This window comes from Rhea americana, unplaced genomic scaffold (genome assembly GCF_003343005.1).
Source record: "Rhea americana isolate MKP2758 unplaced genomic scaffold, rheAme1 scaffold_372, whole genome shotgun sequence".
NCBI classification, from domain to species: domain Eukaryota; kingdom Metazoa; phylum Chordata; class Aves; order Rheiformes; family Rheidae; genus Rhea; species Rhea americana.
The window spans coordinates 395,450-415,433 of record NW_028186504.1 but is presented as its reverse complement, the minus strand read 5'-3'; the positions used below and the strand labels follow the sequence as shown (position 1 = coordinate 415,433).

The following is a 19,984-nucleotide window of genomic DNA, read 5'->3' as shown; positions in this document are numbered from 1 at the left end:
GGTAAATCAGCCTAGAATTAATTAAATAAGTACGTGGAATAAGTCCAAAGAGTAATCTAAATCTGCCGTTTCCACGGCGCGTTAGATGAAAACCGCGTTTCAGTTCTCCCCGAGATACCGCTCCCGTGGGGAGCAAAGAGCCGTTCACAGGTGAGACTTGACCCCCCGTCAACACCGTCACCAGTCAGGTGGCGTCACTTGTGCAACCTGGACAACGCACAAGGGCAGATGCTTATTTTTAAATTTATTACATGAAAACAACTGCAGGGGAAAAAGCTTCCAGACTACAGGACCCTGTGCTGTAATTACCATACTTAYGTACAATTAATCAATACCGGCACCCAGTGTGACTCAAAACTCAACTACAAACCTCTTCCAAAGCAGGTAAGRAGGAGGCTTGAGGAACGGAATAGCTTCCAGAGAGACAAGGCGACTGCGGGTTCGCAGCCCGGTAAGCAGGCAGSAGGGAGAACCGCCGCAGCAATCCGCGCAAAGACGGCGGCACGGACGGAGGGAACGGGGAACGAGCCGTCACTCCTTCGCATACCACGGCAACCGCGCCGCACCAAATACAGCTGCCGGGCGACAGGCTCAAAGCCAGGCCGGATCTTCCCTTCTTCAGGAAGGCCACCACGGACCCGAGCTCGGCACCGGGGAATGCCACGGATGCCAAACGCTGGCACTGGCCCCGGAGCACCCACGCAGAGTCACAGGGGAAAATCCATCACAGACTGCTAAATACAAGATACTGTCCATCGCTAGATGAGTAAATCCACAGGCAGCTGGAAGCAGGCATGTGTGCCAGGAGAAAGATCTTTGCGTATCTGCCTCGCTCTTACGCTCTTACGTTAAGCATCTGTTAAGAGCCAAAGTCAGATAAGGCTTTGGTTTTATCACAAACGGTCTGTCTTACACCCATATTATTTTCAGATGATACTTATGAAATAGTACAAAGAATAACCACATGGCCAATCCAAAGTTGCATATCTCCACCTATTTTACAACCAAATGAAGAATATCCTTCCTAGTTTAAGCTAAACTGCTCTACTTTGTGTCACGATGAACTAGGAACATTTCTTTAACTGTCTAACTCGTTAGCTTGCAAATGTCTGAGCATTCCCAAAGGCAGTATTTTTCTTTCAGAAATATCATTTGTGGCAAGTGCTGCAGCTCAATGTATTTGTTTCTAAGTGACATGCACAGATTCCACTTAGTCTGTCGGCTCCAAATGCAAAAGGCTCTACAGTGGCCACAGCTCCCACTGTTTTCCTCCAATTTTTTTCCTCTCTATATTTGGGGAACTGCCCCATTTATTGCTGATGTTACTGTGCAGTTACTCATCTAATTTGTGCTACTCACTTGGYTTTAAGAAAAGCATAGTTTTTAAAATCATAGCAATTAGCATTAATTATCATTATTAATAAGAAGAAAGATTAGTGATAAGCACACGAAGGAGTAACAGCAGACCTGTTTTCTCCAGACTCTCTAGCTCTCTCCGAGCGGAGAGGACCCGCACGCGGGAGTGCGCAGGTGCAGGAAGGCACGATCTACCGGCCGCCCCGCGGTGCAGGGCCTCTCCCTCCTCCCAGCCGCTCCCTGCCGAGCCGGGCAGCGCGGCTGCCGCTCAGGCCGAGAGGCGACACCCGTGCCCGGAGAGCACGCGGCGTGCCCCCGCGTCCTGCTAAAACGCCTGCTTCCCAGGCACCGCTTCGTTATGCTTCCCCCCTCTCCTAAGCCGGCTGAGCGCGGCAGCAGGCACGGCCGAGTCCCCCGGCCTGTGGTTGCGTGTCCTGGAAGCCCGGGGATGCCGCGGCGGCGGGGATGCCGCGGCGGCGGGGATGCCGCGCGCCGGCGGGAGCGCAGCCACCCTGCCCCGGCCCGGCCCTCCGGGCTTCCCGCAGAGCACCGACCTTCCCAGCACGCGCGCGGGAAACCTCGGGCGCCTCAGAGGGAGGAGTTCATGGGATGTTGCCTCCAACGCGCACAGGGAAGTGCAGAAATAATTCAGATATTATAGTCAGGCCTTCAGTCGGAGGCACCCTGTGCGTGGGAYAGGCCAACCCAAGCACGCAGGCTCCCCCGACAGTCTCATGGCTTAAAACATTGCATGTAAATAACCTCAGTTTCAGACTGCTGAAGACGGAATATAATATTTTCCCTACAATTTTAACCAGCAGAGTAGCTAGACTCTATATCATGCCATGGATGGAAGAAAAAGCTTCTTTGGTGTCTGATACATCAACTCCTTACATTTCAGAATGCCCTTAAACATCTACAGATCCTTGTCAGCTGTAACACACAGGASCAAGATTCGTAAAACTAATAAAAGATGAAAACACAGGCAAAAATTGGGATTTCCATCTGCTTGGGGAGCAAGGGGAATGAGAAGCTGGGAGCAGGGCTATTTTGCAGGTCAGCAGGACTCTGGAGTACCCTCTTCTCCTGGAAATCAGGTCAGCCTGGCACCCATCCACAGACTACCTGGAAAGCAGCCTCCCTGCGCTGCGAAACATTCCCATCTACACCTCTAATTACGGGTACAGCTTTGCAGACACCTAACCAAACCCTGGCATYAGAGGGCAACGTGGGGACCAAAACGGGGTGGACTCACAGATACGTTTGATATTCACCTCCTGAGGACACGGAGAAGCTCCACAGGAACTCGGCCGCAGGCATCACATTTGGCGCTAGCTGTCCCGCGGACAGCCGAAGCGCTGTTTAGAAGAGCGGAGATGTCCACTTCGCGCCTTCCCGTACTCAGAACCGGCCACGGAAACGCCAGAGCTGCCTACCGGACCCCCTTGCCAGCCCCCACCGAGGCTCCCTCCGTGGGGCTCCGCGGCTCTGCCCAGGCCCGCCTGCGCCCCGGGCCGCTGCTCCTGCCTCCCCCGTCCCCTGCGCAGCGGCGCGCGCTCTCCCGCTCCCGAGCTCTCGTCGACGCGAGCTCCCGAGAGGCCGAGAAGGCAGCGGAGGCCGCGCAGCCGAGCGCTGCGTGCCCAGGAAGCCCTGCCAGCGCACACGGGACTCTGCCCCACGCTTAGACAGGCTCCCTTTGACGGATGCAAATTCTTTCACACAGACGTGAATGCCGTGAACTGATGGAGGTTTTTGTACTCTTTTACAACGGTTCTGCACACTGGAACTAAGATCAAGATGTTTCTTCTGTATTAGTGGTAYTTGCAACAACTCCTGATGTTATTTATTTCCCTCCTAAAGAAAGGACAGACTGGCAGCAGCTCTAACGCCTCCCTTTACAAGACGTGAGCCAAACCAGGGTGGATGATCTTCCTTTGCTTTTGTTTCATTTCTTGTTACTAAACATTAGACTGAGCTCAGCATCTGGATGAATTGTTGGTTTTGATTTCCTCTCCGCTGCAGGTCAAAGATTATGTCACTRCAAGTGTATTTATTCTAGTAATTGAAGTCAGATGGTTCCTCTTACATTTCCTTTGCCCCTCCTTTAAAGAACTATAAAACCTTAGTTTTGAAAAAAGAAGAAACTGAAAACCTGACCATGAGCAAGTTCCTGCAGCTTATAATATTTTCCTGCTATCAGAGGCTGGGGGTGGGTTAGGGGTTGTCCCATGGGGTAGGTGCTCTGCAGCTCTGCGCCTGTGTGCAGGAACCAGCCTTTCCAAAGCTGTTCCACTGCGCCCGCATGGCAAAAAACAGCAGCAGTTAAAAGTAAGGTTAAATCTGTGCWGAAATATACAGTACAATTTAAGGTTGTTCTCCTCATCCTGATTTAACAGAAGTACTTTTCTGTTCAAGAACAACTAGTTCATAATTTTTATTCCATCTGTTGGCAAGTTCCTTAGCTGGTGCTTGTAAAGGTGCTGCCACGACTCTCGGGAGATCGGGCTGCTCTTTCATCCACCAGCCTCGTACACAAAGGTGAAAAAAGACGTTTTCCCACCTCAGCTGTCTCTCAAGCCTGACGAAAGCAATTTTGAAAAACTACTTCTGTCTCCACATCCATGTCACTTTGTTAACGCTATCAGCCAGGACTGCTGAAAACGCTGAGCATGTCCCACTTAGGCAGCACCTTGTACACCGAGAGCTAGAAAACCCAAGAGGTGAGAGAGTCTCCTGGCGAGAAGCAGTACCCTCAGCTGCTAAAGATCCACATGTGGATAACTGAGACACCTATGCAACAAACTGGGATACTTAAAGCTTACAAGGAAAGTGAGGTAACTTCCACCAAGGTAGGTGAGCACAAACCTCAGCACAAACTCCTGCCAGCCCYGCTGATGTCAATGGGGGGACTTCTATGCTTACAACGAGGACAYGTGCCCAAGCACGATGGCGAAGCGGTGCTAACGCACTGTATTATTGCACAACCCTGGTTTTGGTTGCTGTCTCCTATTGCTCTCCTCTTGCTGTCTGCTAAAGGTGTTCCTGCCTTCACCTGTCCACACCGACTCGCTCACAGTAAGAGCGCCAAGAGCAGAGCACAGCCCAGCGAGGACTTCACCGCCTCTTCGGCATTCTCCCAGCCGGGGCAGGATTCCTGCTTTTGACTTAGGTTTGGAGTTTTGGTGACTAAATTTATGCAGCTTTGTAGTGGTTGGTTTGGAGGTGGTGCTGGTTTGTATTATGAATGTTATTCTAACGGCAGAGAAGGACTTTGGGGGAGGGGGGAGGGGGAAGGTCTTGCGTTTTCCTACAAACAGACCTTGGATTTGTCCAGTTGCCTATCAGAGCTGGCTCCACGGGTGGGTTTGCCAGACTCGGGGGCACGGAGCTGCCACCACTCAGCAGGGGACGAGGCCCGGGGAGGGCAGGGCCGCCTGTCTCACCCCACGCTGGCCCTYGTGAGCGCTGTGACCACGGAGGTGTAACCAGTGCTCAAGCCAAGGCATAACCGTCTGCCGTGAGCGAGGCAGAACAGGGAGCCGTGGCCTCGGAAAGTCTCTCCATTCTGTCGCTTTAAACAAGGGTAAGAAAGAGGGAAGCAGAAGAGAAATTCGAGCTGTTTTTAAGCTGCAAACACAAAGCAAAGAAAAACAATGTCTGTCAGCCTCTTGTTTTCGTCTTCCTCTGAAAGAATCTGGGCAAATTACTAATCCCTAAAGCTGAGGAGATTGCTTTGCTGTTTAAAAAAGAGAAAGAAAAAAGCAAAACAGTCTATCTTGGTCTTCCCTCCCTCCTTGGAGGCCGCACAGCCCGTGTGTGACTCTGGACACAGATACACGTGGTGGGAGCGCTCAGGACGGGCTAATGGACCTGCCACACCATACTGGAAAAACCCCGGAGCGCCAACGCGTTTGCTCCCTGCCCYTTCCCGGCATTTCCCTTCTCAGCACCACTTCTCCTCCCGAGGTCTCGCCCCGCCGCACTGCCCCCCACGTCCCGCTGCTGCCAGGCTGGGTGCCCGAGAGGCAGGCAGGAGCGTCCCCGCGCCCGGCGTCCCAGCGGCTGCTCCCCGCGGCGCCCCGGCCCGCGGAGCAGCACGCAGAGCAGAGCTGCGCCAGCCGAGCCGCCGCATCCGCGCGGGAGACGGCTGCAGCACGGATGCACGGCCRAGGTCTGCACGGCCGCGGCTTTTCACGAGAACCAAAAGGGTCACAAATGGCTGCTCTGAMGATAACCGCTGCTAAATTAGCAAAYATCTRATGAAAACCCATGATCCTGAAGTCAGCCGGTCCCCGAACAGTGAATGCACTAATGGTGAAGGCCAAGCTAAATCATTACAGTATGAAAAGCAGGGCAAATTTTAAATCCAATTTTTGAATGTATTCAAAGTCCATTTATGGATTAAGATTCATTAGCCTGAATTGCTCTCTCATTATTGATTCTGTAGATTTTAAGAAAGAAATGTATTTTTTATGAGATTAACCCACTTGAAAACTGAAGTAACTGACTCAGTTCAGAAGAAAGGGAATTTCTAATGGCTTGGGACATTACAAAGTATGCATTAATATTTATCTGAAAAGAGAGTATGACTCTCAAATGAAAGTAATGTTCTTCCTCAAAACACAGCAATAAAATCTCCAAAGACTTATCCCCAGTCTTCCTCCCGCCCTCATTTTGTGCTTGCCTCCCACGTCCCTGGGCCTCTTCTGCACAGAAACACCACCGAGCCTGGACCTGGCAGAGCTTAACACGGCGCAGAAGAGCCACCAAAAGTCAGCTAAAACCACAGTCTGAAAATGGATGGCCTTAGGCACAAAGATAAGCAGACCGATGGAGCACATGGCAGTGTCACTGGGGGGGAAGGCTTGGCCTGCCTGGGAGCAACKGGAACTGCTCACGGCACTGCAGCTGCACATTTTGCCAGTACGACCCTGCTTGCACTTCCTCATATTATTTTGTTCTTATTTGCTCCTCATTTTAAAATAACTAAACAGGTACACCACGCATGAGCATGAACTGGGCCTGTAAGAGCTCGTGAAGACTGGGCAGGTTGGACAGTCGCTGAACGCGGCGGCTGAAGAACCAGTATTGTGACACTGGTATAGACACCAAAACTGAGAAAAACAAGTATTAGAGCTGTCAAGAAACATTTTTCCACCTAAAAGAAATGTTGAGATTTTAGTGTGCATGTGTGTTTTACACAAAAAACAAAACCAAGAACTTCCAAAGATGCAGAGAGTGAAGAGAGAGGGACGGTGGACAGCAAACACCTGGAGASGGGCCACAGCCGCTAAGTCGTGGCAACGGCCACCCGGGCCCTGCTCTGTCCCGCGCCCCTGCCGGCACCCAAGTGAGCCATTACATGTTTTGCTACAAAGCTCTAGTGGATCTGATTGGGTTTTTATAGATAAACAGAGATTATAGATAATATTATAGGTAGAATAATAACTTAGCACTTGCCCTTCAGCTGGACAAATCTCCCCAGACCTTTTTGCTCTTTTACTGAAAAGGAGTCCAGGCCAAACCCACTCACACTTTTCACACCATCAAGGCATCGGAGGGATGAGTCTGGCTCCTTGGGTTTAAACTACCCCGTTAAAACTGTCAGACTCTTTTCCTTGTTTCTTTATCTCCATTTTCATGGTCTTTTTAGTACAGAAAGAAGAAGAACTTCTGTAAAGAGGAACTGTAAAAAGGTCCCGGGTCTCAGGACATCCCAGACATATTGTCTACCCAGCTATGGAGCTTGGCCTTTCCGACTGGGACCAGAAATGCCATCCGACACACTTACTTAATGAGAATTAGGCTTGTTCTCAGGAAAAGCTTCCATTTCAGTACATCAGTATCTTCTAATTAAAGAAGATACTGAAAACTCACCTCCAAAAAACTTCTGGTATACTTTTTACCTTTTAAGTTTTTTAATAGACATATCTCCCATCCACAGAAAAAAAATACACATATTTCAAAACAGAAAACTTTTTGCTTTAAGAGATACAAATCAAAGAGGCTTCAACAGTTAATTTCCCTAAAATGCTAATTCCACGTAAGGGTTGGACAGCTTCTGTCCAAACTCCCCTGATATAAAGACAGTTCTGTAGACATCGGGCAAGGTTTAGGAGGGGAACTAGAAACACAAGCATTGTACTCCATTATATTTCTGTACTAATACTGGACGTGCATTAGATAAGTGTAACCAAACTCAGAGGTCTTCACTCAGATCAAACTCCCCATCAGTTTAAGAACAAAGCAAGCAGTTTTCTGGACCAAAGTTAGAGCAATATTTCTATCATAATAAAAAAGATGAGACAATGATTAAGTCTCTGTGTCTTAGATATAAACCTTAAACACTACTTACAATATGATAAAGAAAAATAACACCTTATTTCAAAGCAAGACACTTCTCTTTTTTTTTTTTTTTTGGCTTTTAGCAAATCCCGCTCAATGGAAGCAAACTAAACTTTGAAGTTATAATGTGATAATCAGACATTTTAGAGGCTGGAAACCCCCACTGATATTCAGGTTGTTGCTTTACCCGAGACGTATGATTATCATATTATAATGCATGGGGAGCTCCCACGGGGCGAGATGCGACGTTCCCATGCACCGCACAGCGCCTGCTGTGCGCTGCCTTACACCTGTGACTTACGAGATTTTCCGGCTTGAAGCCTCATCAGCAGAGCGCAAAGGGAAGCCGCTCCAGAGGCAGTTGAGTGAAAAGCAGCTCTGGCGGCGTTTGGACTGAAGCTGTTCAGGCAGAGAAACCAATCTGATGGTCCATGAAAGGTAGATGAAAGTAGAGAGGGGAAGGATGTGAAAGAGAATTGGAGAAGTGTGTTTGAAAGAGGGGTGGAAAAGAAGGATGCACAGAAGGAGACATTGAAATGGGAATAACAAAAGATAAGGAAAAAAGGGGGATACATGGAAAAGGAGGAAGGATGTAAGGAAAGGAAGAGAAAAAATGTAAGAGACGTAATGTATACCTGACTTATGCGTTCCTGGTATAAGTAATCACAAACTTGCCTTCCAAAAGACAAAGAACAGGACCAGACATCCTCCTATGGCCACAAGACTCTACCATGTCTCTGTCATAATAACTGAAGTTCAAAGAAAATCAAAAGCCAAAGCCACCAAACTTTTGCAATATGTAAAAAATAAAACTAGTCAACCGATTTTGCACTCCACCATCTATTTCTTTTTGCCAGAACTGCATGYCTGCCTCCTCCTGTCCACTTTGTCCCTGATGACCTTGAATTAAATCATCTTGATATCAGATCCATTATAACTCAAGCTGTAGATGGATTGCATCTGTTTATTGATGAACACTGAACATGAACTAAAAGCTAACACTAGCACTGACTCACAAACCAAAACTGAACCTCTACTGAAAGATGTAGCAAAAATTTACAAGTTCTCACAGGCTCTATCTTGTAGGTCTTCTTTACCTCTCACAGTGTTATGCAATAAAACCCCACAAAAGCCAAAAAAATGAAAAGACATATGAGCGAATTCCATCTGACGTTCTGAGCTGTGTTCCTAAGTAACTGTATTGGTAGCCTAAAGATGCTGCTTAGTATGTTTTATAATAATGAGGAAGTATCTAAGGAATGTGAAGGCCTATAGAAGAGCTGACCACATTCAGTCTTGGGAACTGATCATGCCTTTTTTAACAACCTAAAATAAAAAACTCCAGTATTTGAAAAGAGAGACTTCACAGTAAAGCCTGGGCTGGGGCTACAACCGACAGCAGGTCTGAAGAATGAAGTGGCCTTTTTTAAAAAACAATTCTTGTTCACAGCATCATGGAAGGAAAGTGCTGCTAAAAGAGAAACACCAGACTGGAGCTCCGGCATGGCTGGGCTCATGAAAATACTGTTGAGATACTCTTTGGAGGAGAGTGATCGTTTCTTCTGTGCAAGCCACATTTTACGTGAAGGAAATGTATGTGCCTCCTTAAGTCATCTTGCTGTTGGGAAGAGAGGCCCTATTATTCTTTTAATACCCTCAACCACTGCATATTGTTCCCTATGTTACTACCTTTGCCCTCCTTTCCACCTCAAAATTGTCCTGTGTATGTAAAGTCCATACTGTAAAAAGAGGGAAGGTGAAAAAATTGTAACCGGAAAACCATACTGATTCTCCTYACTCAGACACTCACGGTTTGTACGGCACCTATTGCCTGATTCAAAGGCCTTACCGTAAAGTGGAGTGTCTGCCAGAGCGGGAGATGCTATTGCCAACCGGTGAGGGTAAATTACTTCCTCTGTGCAGGTCTTCAATAGATCGGCTCCAAGGTTTGGATTTGTCCATTGAGTTTTCCACATTGTTCTCCAAACTTTCAAAGTCAAAACTGAAAGGAAAAAGAAGTTCCAAAGCAGAGTTACATAGAATAGATGTACATAGGATTTTCCTTCCTGTTAAACATCTGCAGATTTACTGGGTCCCAAAAGACTACAAAAAGAAAGGAAGAAAGCAATGCAAACTGATTTCCCTCCAGCTGCAATTCACTGCTAGCCTCAAAGACATTTTACAGCAAATTTGGACCTTGACAAAGGCAGAAACTAACCACAAAAGCATAGAATTTCAGAAGAATCAAACAGCTATGTATTATTCGACTTCTATGTAAAATAAACACAACATTGGCCAATACGCTGATGAACAGAACTACCTTGAAGGAACAGAGAGAATGCTTAAAGCTGCCTCCATTTTATTTTAATAAATCAGCACACGGTGCAAGTACTAATTCAGCTGCCTCCATCAATATGTGACTGACCCTTCATACCGGCTCGTTGGCCCAAGCTCATCTCTAAGCATATGTAAAATATTACTAAAGCCATTATAGAATTCGATCTCTAACTTGTTGTACTGCTATTTCAAGCAAAAATTGCTTGTTCCCTGTACAATTTTTGAGGTTATTACTCATGTTTACCATGTTAGAAAGAAAAAAACCCAGCAAGCTAACTTCCATACACTTATATAATTTTAGGAAAAAAGTCTTTATACAAACATATCTTTCTGCTGTGCACAATTTTTCCAGTGTTAGTAACATTTCTTAAACATGTAATTTTCCTTCATTAATTTTATAACAATCCCACTAAAAATCTTGTTTCTATGCAATGGTATACATACATTTGATTGCATCTTTTCTAAAAATAAAATACCCACTCTACTCAGCTTGAGTTCCCAACTACAGTAGTATCTTTAACCAACCACTTCTTTTCATTCAATTTTATAAAAAAAATCCATTGCTACAGCATGCTGAAGTGAAATCTTGTGGATATACAAAAACAGATCCTCAGTTCAACACCTATTTCAAACTTTGAGATATAATAATTACTGAAAGTTGATTTTTTTCCAAATTTGTTGGAAAAAATTAGAGATTTATTACCTAAATGACTGAGCCTGATTCCAAGCTGACTAGAAGTCAGAATTGCCATTGCCTGTTTTACATCTTTGCCCTGACTTGCAAAATGACCTTGAAATTCATATGCTTATCTCGTAGTGCATCTACTGGACATGATGATAACACCTTTGCTTGCCACGAGTATTGTGAAAAGTAGCTAATGTGTGTGTGCTGCTTTGAACATGGCCTCCCAGCATTATAAATCACTGTGGTTGGAAAGAATGCTTGAATATCAGTTTACATATCCACAAAAATGTCTCTCACAAATGACAAATATTAATTACGATTTAGGAAAATATTACCTATTATAAACTGATAAACATGAGGAGAAGAATAGAAAAAATTGGAATCTGATGGAAACCAATTAAAGAAGAGCCTTAGAAAAGGGGCACTAATTGCCCATCTACTTCTAAGGAAGTCATCTGCTTGTTTCAACACATCTGCTGATTTTATTTTTTTTATTTTTTTGCACTGTACCTCTAGGACAGTCAGAAACTATCAAAGCTAGAAATATGGCAGTACAGCCCTGAATATAAATGATCTCAAGGCTTAAACACAGGCTTTTTTCCTCTACAACATGTCGTGATCCAGTAGTTTTGGACTAGCTTTACTCTTTTCTCTGGTTCTGGTATGGGCATAACACTGTATCTAGCAGGACAGCTCCTCTACCAGAAAGGCAGAGCAGCTGGCCTCGTACTTCACGCTCTCAGTCTACATAGACACGAGCAATTTTGTTCTGCCTTGCAAGCTCAGCGAGTACAAGCCATGGCTTACTTACGTGACTGCATACTGTGCAAATGACAAATATTCCACGAGAACATCCAGGCCCTTGTTTTCTTCATTCAAGAACTCCCTGACCCACCTGTCAGGAAAACCATCAGACATCAGAGAGAAACCATTAGGCATCAGAGTGTTACTGGGTTTGCGCTGTTACTGGATTCTTTGTCAGGACTAGAGACACTTCCATTGTAGGAAAGGCAGCGCTATTGAGCAAAAGGCGTTCTTGCTCACTCAGGAATAAAGGAATCATAAAATATATATATATATTCTATTTATTTAAAGGACTTTCAAATGTAAAATAATCTGCAATTCAGAAAAGCCTATTTTTTCCAAAGTTTTTGAAGACTTAAAATACCATGTTACATTTGAAAATCAGTGCAGCTGGGCAAACGCAAGCTGTGCGGAGAGCAGGGCGCCCGGGCAGAGCGCCGGCCCGGCTCTCCCCCAGGCACCGGCGGAGGCGCAGGGACGTCACCGGGGCAGGTTCAGTGCCACGGGGACGAGCGAGGAGTCAGCGAGGGAGCTGCGGCTCCAGGGTCGCCCGCTCTGCCTTTGGTGCCTTGTAGCTATGTATCTTTTACTCTTGGCAGAGTCAAACTTACTAACTTTGAGTTATTCTAGCCTTCAGGCTTTAAATCTTTCGCTATTTACATACTAAAATAAACAACCTGGCATTTTTACAACATTTATTTTGAAACATGTCTTTCATCCAAGTGAACAAAATAAACAGACACGGGCTTTGTACCCCCTCAGTTCCTTCCGAGTGCCTGCAAGCCATCACAAGCCTGCAGCGTGTCACACTCAACGCCCTCCGTCTCCAGCGGGAAATCCTGTGCGTTAGGAAACGAGGCAAAACGAAGCGGGAGCCAGAGCCRGGGGGTGGGAGGAGGCTGTTGCAGATGTTTGCTGTGTCCCGGGGCTGAAGTGTCTCGAAGCGGTGCCTCGCATGCATCCGCAGAGCGACGGGGAAACGCGCGGCGGACGCCGCGGCGGTGCCTGTGCCCTCAGCCGGGTCCAGAGAGCAGAGGGGAGAGCAGGGTGGAGCGACACGCGCCGAGCGGGACCGCGCGAGCGTGCCGGGGAGGCCGACGCAGCGCCTCGCTTCTGCGAGCGCGAGAAGCAGCGGTCGCCCCGCGGCTCGCCAGCGTGCACTGCCGTCGCTGCCTCACCCGGGCGCGGGAAGGGCCGGCTCAGCTCGCCCGCTCAGACGCCGACGCCTCTGACAGCACCAAAAGGCTCCAGCCCTCGGCGGGGTGTACGCCTGGATCCAACTCTGCAGCCAGCTAATGGAAACAATTCTTCCTCAAACTGTTTTCAAGCTTTACGGGGAAGAGCATGCCAAGAATTCATGCACGAACGCACAGGCAATGCATTAGGATCTTCCTTGTCTCTTCCAGCCTCGCCATGAGCCCTTGGGATGCACGTTAAGATTCATTATTATTTACTGCTTACCAGGTAGGACTTTGAACTATGCACCTRAGAAATCAATGCTTAGCGTGGTCTGGAGACATCTAGCTGGTGGGTGTCGGCACAGGGTCTCGCCGCTCGCTCTCATCCAGGGATTCGGACAACTTAAACTCTTTGATCTAACTGAGGCCTGGGGAACACCTCGGAAGGGCCCGTCCTACCCTGGAGATCAGGCCACCCGCGCTAAAGGCCGTCGGTCCTGGAGCACGGCAAAGCGCCGACCAGCTCGTGCCTGCGTTTAAGGCAGAGAGAGGTTTGTCCAAACTGTCAGTCATGCAGCTCAGAAGAGAGGAAACGCTCAGTTTCAGACATCTCTTTTTCTAAGGAACTCCCTTCAGATAGGGTAAATTTGGCCTTCACTGGCACAGTTGGCTCACGGCCAGGTGATTCCATTTTAGACATGAGCAGAAAGACAAGGGACCCAAGGGCAAACGACAGAGCGCAGGGAGCTCTCCGGCCCACTACACYGGGACACGCGGCAGAGCCACGCAAGCATACGCCACAGTGGGGTCTTCCYCTGCCCATGGTTTTCGTGCATGTTGTCACCTGAGAGCACTACTGGGAGCCGAGTGCCAGTCTCCAAAGCTGTAGACTAATGAAGTGCTGACAGCTCCATGGAACCAAACCATTCCTTGCCGCTGTGGCCTGGGCTGAGGCCAGCGGCTTCGACTGCGGGCTCAACATGCTGGCTTAGTCCTGCAGATGCAGCCTGACCCACACTGCTCTGCCCATGGCATGTGAGAAACTTGGTGTTGCTCTGACCCYCCATTGCCACGTTTCAGAAAGCCAACTCAACTCCACGCGGAAGTCTCAGGCAGGCATTGACCACCATTCCTCGCAGTGGCTGGTCTCAGCGCCAGGAGTGACATCCTGCGTTGAACACACGCATCTCAGCCTGCTGCTTGCTGTGTTTAGTCTCTGGGAAGCAGCAGCACCGTGCTGTGGACATACTGCTCCCTGGAGCAATATGGTTTTCGGTAACAGTCCCAGTCGCCCTGGGGAATGGCAGCACTTACAGACACATTGCTAATACTGTACTGAAGAGGTTTCCAATAATAATATGGCTTCCTGTTGGGATGAATACTGGTGTTTTGCTGTATCATCCTATGAAAGTTGTAGCAAACAGTTTTAGTGTTCCTGAAAACTCAGTATCCAGAGAGCAATCAAAGGCCTCCCCCTATCAGTGCAGCAAGGTGCAGGGCTATAGTCCGTTCATGCAGCTGTGCTGCAGCTATTTTACCTTGCCAGCCTGGTCCCTCTGGAAATGTGCTTTCTCCATCTACCATGTAGTTGTGACACCAGTAAGCAGAGATTTTCTAAAGCACCAGTAAGGCAGAATACTGGTGGTGAGGAAGAACACTACTGTTCTATTCATAGTTTAAAATGTTTCTGTTTCCTTAAAATAAGAACAGCTTCCTGTAAAATTGATGCAATTTAGCTGGACACACACTAAGATCACAAAATAACACGTTAAAGACACCTTTGCAGGTGACATGCTTAACTTGAACCACCATCTCTGGTGATTGTTTTTCTTCTGCTGTTTGACAAGTTGTTTTCTAGTTTGTGAAAGTAAAATACTGGTAAAATTATTTACAGCCAGAGCTTCATGCAATTATATCACGTTAAAGCTATAGTGCAGCATGTTTTTATATATACATATTATAGCTGCAATACTATTATCATTCTAGACCCAAAGATTCTCACTCCCCCTCTGCCTTACTTAGAGGAGGCAGAAGTTGACTGCAGTCTTTTCACAGACTTCATACGGATGTGGACTGGCCCTGTCATGGAAGGATTAAAGCTGAATTCTCTAGAGATGACAGCTATCCCTTAACAGAGCCCTACCGTCTTTACGATCAGTCAGGCTGGATCATTACTTATCACACAAAGAGAAAATTTCTCAAAGATAATCAGCGGTAGATGTAAAGATCTAAGAGCAGAGGTCATCAAAAGTTCTTACCCGATGTGATTTGTTCTTAAAGAAATTTCCAGTTCTCGGAGTACTTGAGTTGATTCTTGGACTCGTCTTCTGAATTTCTATAATTCAGTAAGCAGACAAAAATAACATTAGTACTCACGTGATGCTATTGAAAATATCAGAATCTGACTAAATAAAATATTAAGGTAAATACTCAGGAATGCAACAGCAATAGTCAGACAGTCAACAAAAGCAYACTCAGAAAAATAACTTCTGTTCCAAGGTACATTTTGAGTTTCCAGGATTAAGAAAATCAAAATTTTGTAGATAAATATACATTTCTTTACAACACAAGCTTTGCTTTAGGATCAAACTCTTTGCAGAGAATATGGCGTTCAGATCAGATTCTCATCTATRTCCTGTAATTTTGCTTTTTGTGACTTTATACTTGCAACAAAATATTTGCCAGAATTTATGTATAATTACCAAATTTGTGGGTGCAAGTCAATAATGGACTAACCAAGTGCTACCAGCTGCATGCTTTAATAACTTGTAAGTACAAAATTGTATCTGCAAAATTAGAAACTAAGAGGAGGGCATGAAGAAAGTTAGAAGAAAAATAGTGGGCTGCAACATCATAGAAAGAAGAYGGTGTTTCATGTTGTCACCGTACAGGAGAAGAAAGAGCTACCTGGCAAAACATCACTATGAAATGGTGAGAGCGCCCCACATTACTCCATGGTTCAAAGCAGGCCTTGGTAATGGCATAAGACCCCCAGACGCACACCTGCACATCTGAATTCTAGTAAAGCAGGCTCCTCTTCACTCRCTACAAAAGCACTGTCAGCAGGACACCTTTGGTGTCCAGGCAGTCACTAAGAGCCAGGGACTCCTCCTCTTTAAGCTWCTCCCAGCTGGAGAAAGACCATCGTCTTCTCTCCTGTTTAATGCCCTCTGTGCTTGGAAATGTACCAAAACAGCCTGATCACAGAATAAAAAAGCTCTGATTTAGCTTAATCCATTTGGATAAATTATTCTGGAGCAACTGTTTTGGTAAGTTGTCATTCGTGGACAAGCTAAATGAAAGCAGCAGTGGATGGACAACAATAACCATATTGGAACTGCTGCATTTAACAGCTAACTAATTGGTCATCAGAAGTCACACACAAAGATTTGACATATTTGGAAATGGTTTGTAACTGTTTAGGACACCAGTGATGCTGCTGCAAGCAGAATTATGTTCTGAACACTAAGGAAAAAGGGGTTTGGTCTTACTGCACAACAGCAGTGAACTACAATAAAATCAGTGTGGTCATTTGGCAGTTTAAAATTTTCTTTGATTCAGCTGATTTATTCAGTTGATGATGATAAGAAAGTGTAGGATTTACCTTGTCTTGCTTACTCATGTGGAAGTTATCAATGGCCTTGTTTTCACAAGGATTTTGTCATGTTATTTAGGAACACTGCTTTACCAGCTTACTCGAGGTAAGGCTGTATCTTCAGTTCAGAAAACTATTTGCAGATGAAATAGATATCTCACTGTAAAATCCTACTAGACACAAGGCACTATTAATTTTTACTTTCAAGTAGCTAGTTTAGTTGAGATCAGACATACGTTTTTACTGGACCTCAGTTAATTAGCTCAGAGTACGAAAATGCAATGCCTTGTCTCCCCAGAGAGTTTATACAATATAACTCCAAGCAATACAAAACCGTACTGATTTAGAAGTAAAGGCAAAATATTGATGTAGCAAGAGGCAAAGACAGGAGTTTGGGGTAGGAAGGTGCAACAGAAACAGGCAGCATGTTCCCAGGTGTCCCACTGCATGATCCTGATCCCTAGCTAGGCTGCTTTTTGCAACCAATGCAAAAAGCAATGAAGTACTTCTGTGCTTTCCTGAACTGTAGAAGCCATCAAACTGCAATTTCTTTTAAAATGTATAATTTTAACACTTTGATTTTCCTGCTTGGAAATTCAGCTCAGATGAAAAGTAATTGTTTTCTGGGGAAGAACCATTAGGAACCCAATTACAACCCCAAAGACACATTTCACAGCACATTTGGAACTACCTTCTCCTGGCCATCCTGGGGATTATCAGCGAAAATACTGACACAACCACAATTACAGTAGTAATTCTGGTAATATGAGCTCTCCCCGCAATATCATGCCACCATGCAGAAGCCCATTTGTAAATCTTTCCAATTTGCAGCCTAGACTGAGGAAAGACTGCTGGTGATACAGAACATAACAAAAGAGAGGAACTCAATGGAGTTATTTTTAGGCTACTTTAGTTTTGTCATTTGTCATGGGAGTCCTTATAGAAGTACAAGCATAAGAAAGGCTTCAATGTGTGCCTGCAGACTAACCACAGAGCAAAGCCAAACAGCAAATGAATTTCAAAAATCCTTCAGGAGAAAAACACAAAAGACTCCTGTTCAGCATTTTTTAAAACTATAATCAGCTACAGGCAAATTTAAAGAATGGTTTCCTACTTGTCACAGTTTATAACAAGAGAAGCACTGTTAGAAGACATTACTACAGCCTTGAAGACATGAGCTAACGGAGGCCAACCCAAAGCAAAGGATACCTAGTGTATGCCTCTTGTGTTTCCCCAGGAACAGAGGTGCACCTCTACTGCAGTACAGAGCTGGCCCAAGGCTTGAAGCAATCTGTCAGGATCCGTATTTTACTGCAGGACACCCATCTCGGCTGATTGTATGGTGAAACAAAGCAGTGATTATTCAGCCCGAAACAGAGAAGTACTCAATGACAGGAACTGCTGTGTCTCATGGCCTCTTTTTTCTTCTGTTTTTTAAGACTACTAAAACTATCAACACAGGATATGAGCTGATATCCCAAGTAGTTAAATACCAAAGGTTCAGTGATGGTAACTCTAACTAGGATGTAAATTTGCCGCTATTCTGAAATTCTGGAGGCTAATACTCAGCCTTCACTGTACACCCAAAGCAGAAGAAGTATCAGGCCCAGCCATAAACAGCCAGCCTTGGTACAGAAGCCACGTTTAGGGAGGTTCTGCATCTTGCTTCTCAGCAGGGTTGCTCTGCCCTGGCCCAGCCTGCCTTCAGGACACTCAGTGGAGACTCAAAGCCATCAGCATCCACAGACCAGAAGAGAGCATCGTGCCAGTGCATCCAGCAGAAACCCCATGGCACCTCCACGTCAGCGTAGGAGAACCACTCCACAGCCAGGCAATTGCATTTGCCCCAAACGCCCCTCCTGCAATAAGGTGACGCAGGCAAACTCTTAGCCTGGCTCRCACTGGAAGTCAAGGTTTTCTGCAGCCAACGGTGAGCTTCAGCTGACTGGCCTCCTGTCTGAGCACACAGCAAATGCTTTCCTCCTTTCCTAGGCTTTTGCTATTTCTGCATTTACTTCTGCATGCCAGGAGTACACCCACAGGCTCATTGCATCTCCTCAGCAACACATCTGTGGCACGAGACYTTATCTTTCCTCAGAAGTAGTGCGGAGTGCCACAGACAACTATCAGCACTAACAAAATCTTGCCTGCAAACTCTCAAAAGTGTTGGGATGCTCCAGTCAGCTTTTACCCACTACCTCACCAGACAAAGAGGCATTGGTCCAAAAGACAAACAGTATGTGCCTGAGTGTTTTGTGAGTGATTAACAGACAATTTTAGACAAAGTAATGTTCAGAAGTACAGATGAGGCCCTGCAATATAGTTACAGCCCAGGTTACATCTTTACTTCACAACCTCGAAAACTCTGATGAGACTGCAAGTGAGATGGTAAACTAGTGCCAGTTGAACTGAATTTTGTCATGTGAATGAATACTCAGAAGAAAGGACCCAAAACTTCAACATCCTTTTCACAAGGGTGATAAATGTGCCATCAAAGTGTCACAAGTTTTATTTGCTGCCAGCACTGCCCCAGCACTGGAGAGCAAGGCCTAGGGCAGAACTGTGATAGCTGTTAGACTATTTATTGAACCTAAAGTCATCAAAACAATTTGTTCCATTTATCAGATGCTCCTTTTCTTTGCAACATCTGTTTTCCTTGCTTACTGAGCTGCAATGTCTTTCAAATTTCTCTTTGCTTCTCTCTGTGTTTTGTTACATCTCAGAGACCTTTCTTAGAGACCTCTGTAGGGCCTTTTAAACAAGGGGAGGCAGAAACTGGATCCAGGACCACACTAGTGAAGCAGAGAGAGACATATGAAAGTCAACAGAACACTTCTCACCTTCCTGGTCACAGCAGGATCAAGATAGCCCTTTAGTTTTTGGATATATGTATGTGGAGGATTCTTCACTTGAAATCTTTCCTGCAAAGAACGTAAGAATAAGTATCAGCCATTTTAAAACACATTCTACATTTACTTATTTGTACATATAAAATATGCGCACACATATATTTGCACAGTATAAAGGCATAATATAAATTAATATATATATACTTATAAATAAATAATCTACAAATAYGTATTATATATGCAAATAAAATACATTTACATGCATCGTCTGAGTTTATGAAATGCTGCATATTTATACAGGATGCATAAAGATACATATTCAATTAAAATTCTAAAGTTTAATTGCACACGTAAAGATACATGTCTGAAATAATAGGGTTCCTGTTAGCTAGGAGTACTGAGAGGAGAGAGACATGTTACAAGAGAGAAYGTATGTCTATGTCTGCTTGAAAGATATAACCACAAAAGCTGAGACACTTTTTTATCATTTGGAATAAGCCTAAAAACACACTGAATATACTGAACTTATGTCTCTCCTTATGTAAGAAGCTACATTATTTCATTGTTCAGTTTTCAAAAAATGAATGATAAAGTCTCTAAGCAGTATTTTAACCCCATGATGAGAAATTGGATTGTAAGACCAAATGGATAGGGAACCACAAGTGTGAGCAGGTATTTATGCACAAGCATAGCATGCGCACAAAACACATGCAACAGGGACAATAGCAAGTGGCCTGGAAAAAAAACACCAAATCCAGAAAGTAACCCAGAAACTGCACTTGACTTTGCCATATGGATCTCTTCAGAAAGCACTCGGAGGTGATTCCTAGCTGAG

At 45.5% G+C, this 19,984-nt stretch overlaps 1 protein-coding gene across 5 annotated transcripts in view; it reads right to left on the bottom strand.

Moving 5' to 3' along the window:
* Window positions 1–19,984, bottom strand: part of FMNL2 (formin like 2) — a 78,998-nt gene that overhangs the window by 45,916 nt on the left and 13,098 nt on the right. For all 5 annotated transcript variants that reach the window (XM_085312970.1, XM_085312973.1, XM_085312971.1 and 2 more), the window contains exons 2-5: window positions 19,141–19,221; window positions 14,964–15,040; window positions 11,535–11,618; window positions 9,551–9,703 (exon numbers count right to left, since the gene is read on the bottom strand). In XM_085312970.1, the coding sequence (XP_085169096.1) occupies window positions 9,551–9,703; window positions 11,535–11,618; window positions 14,964–15,040; window positions 19,141–19,221 (395 nt within the window). The remainder of the gene's footprint in view (window positions 1–9,550; window positions 9,704–11,534; window positions 11,619–14,963; window positions 15,041–19,140; window positions 19,222–19,984) is intronic.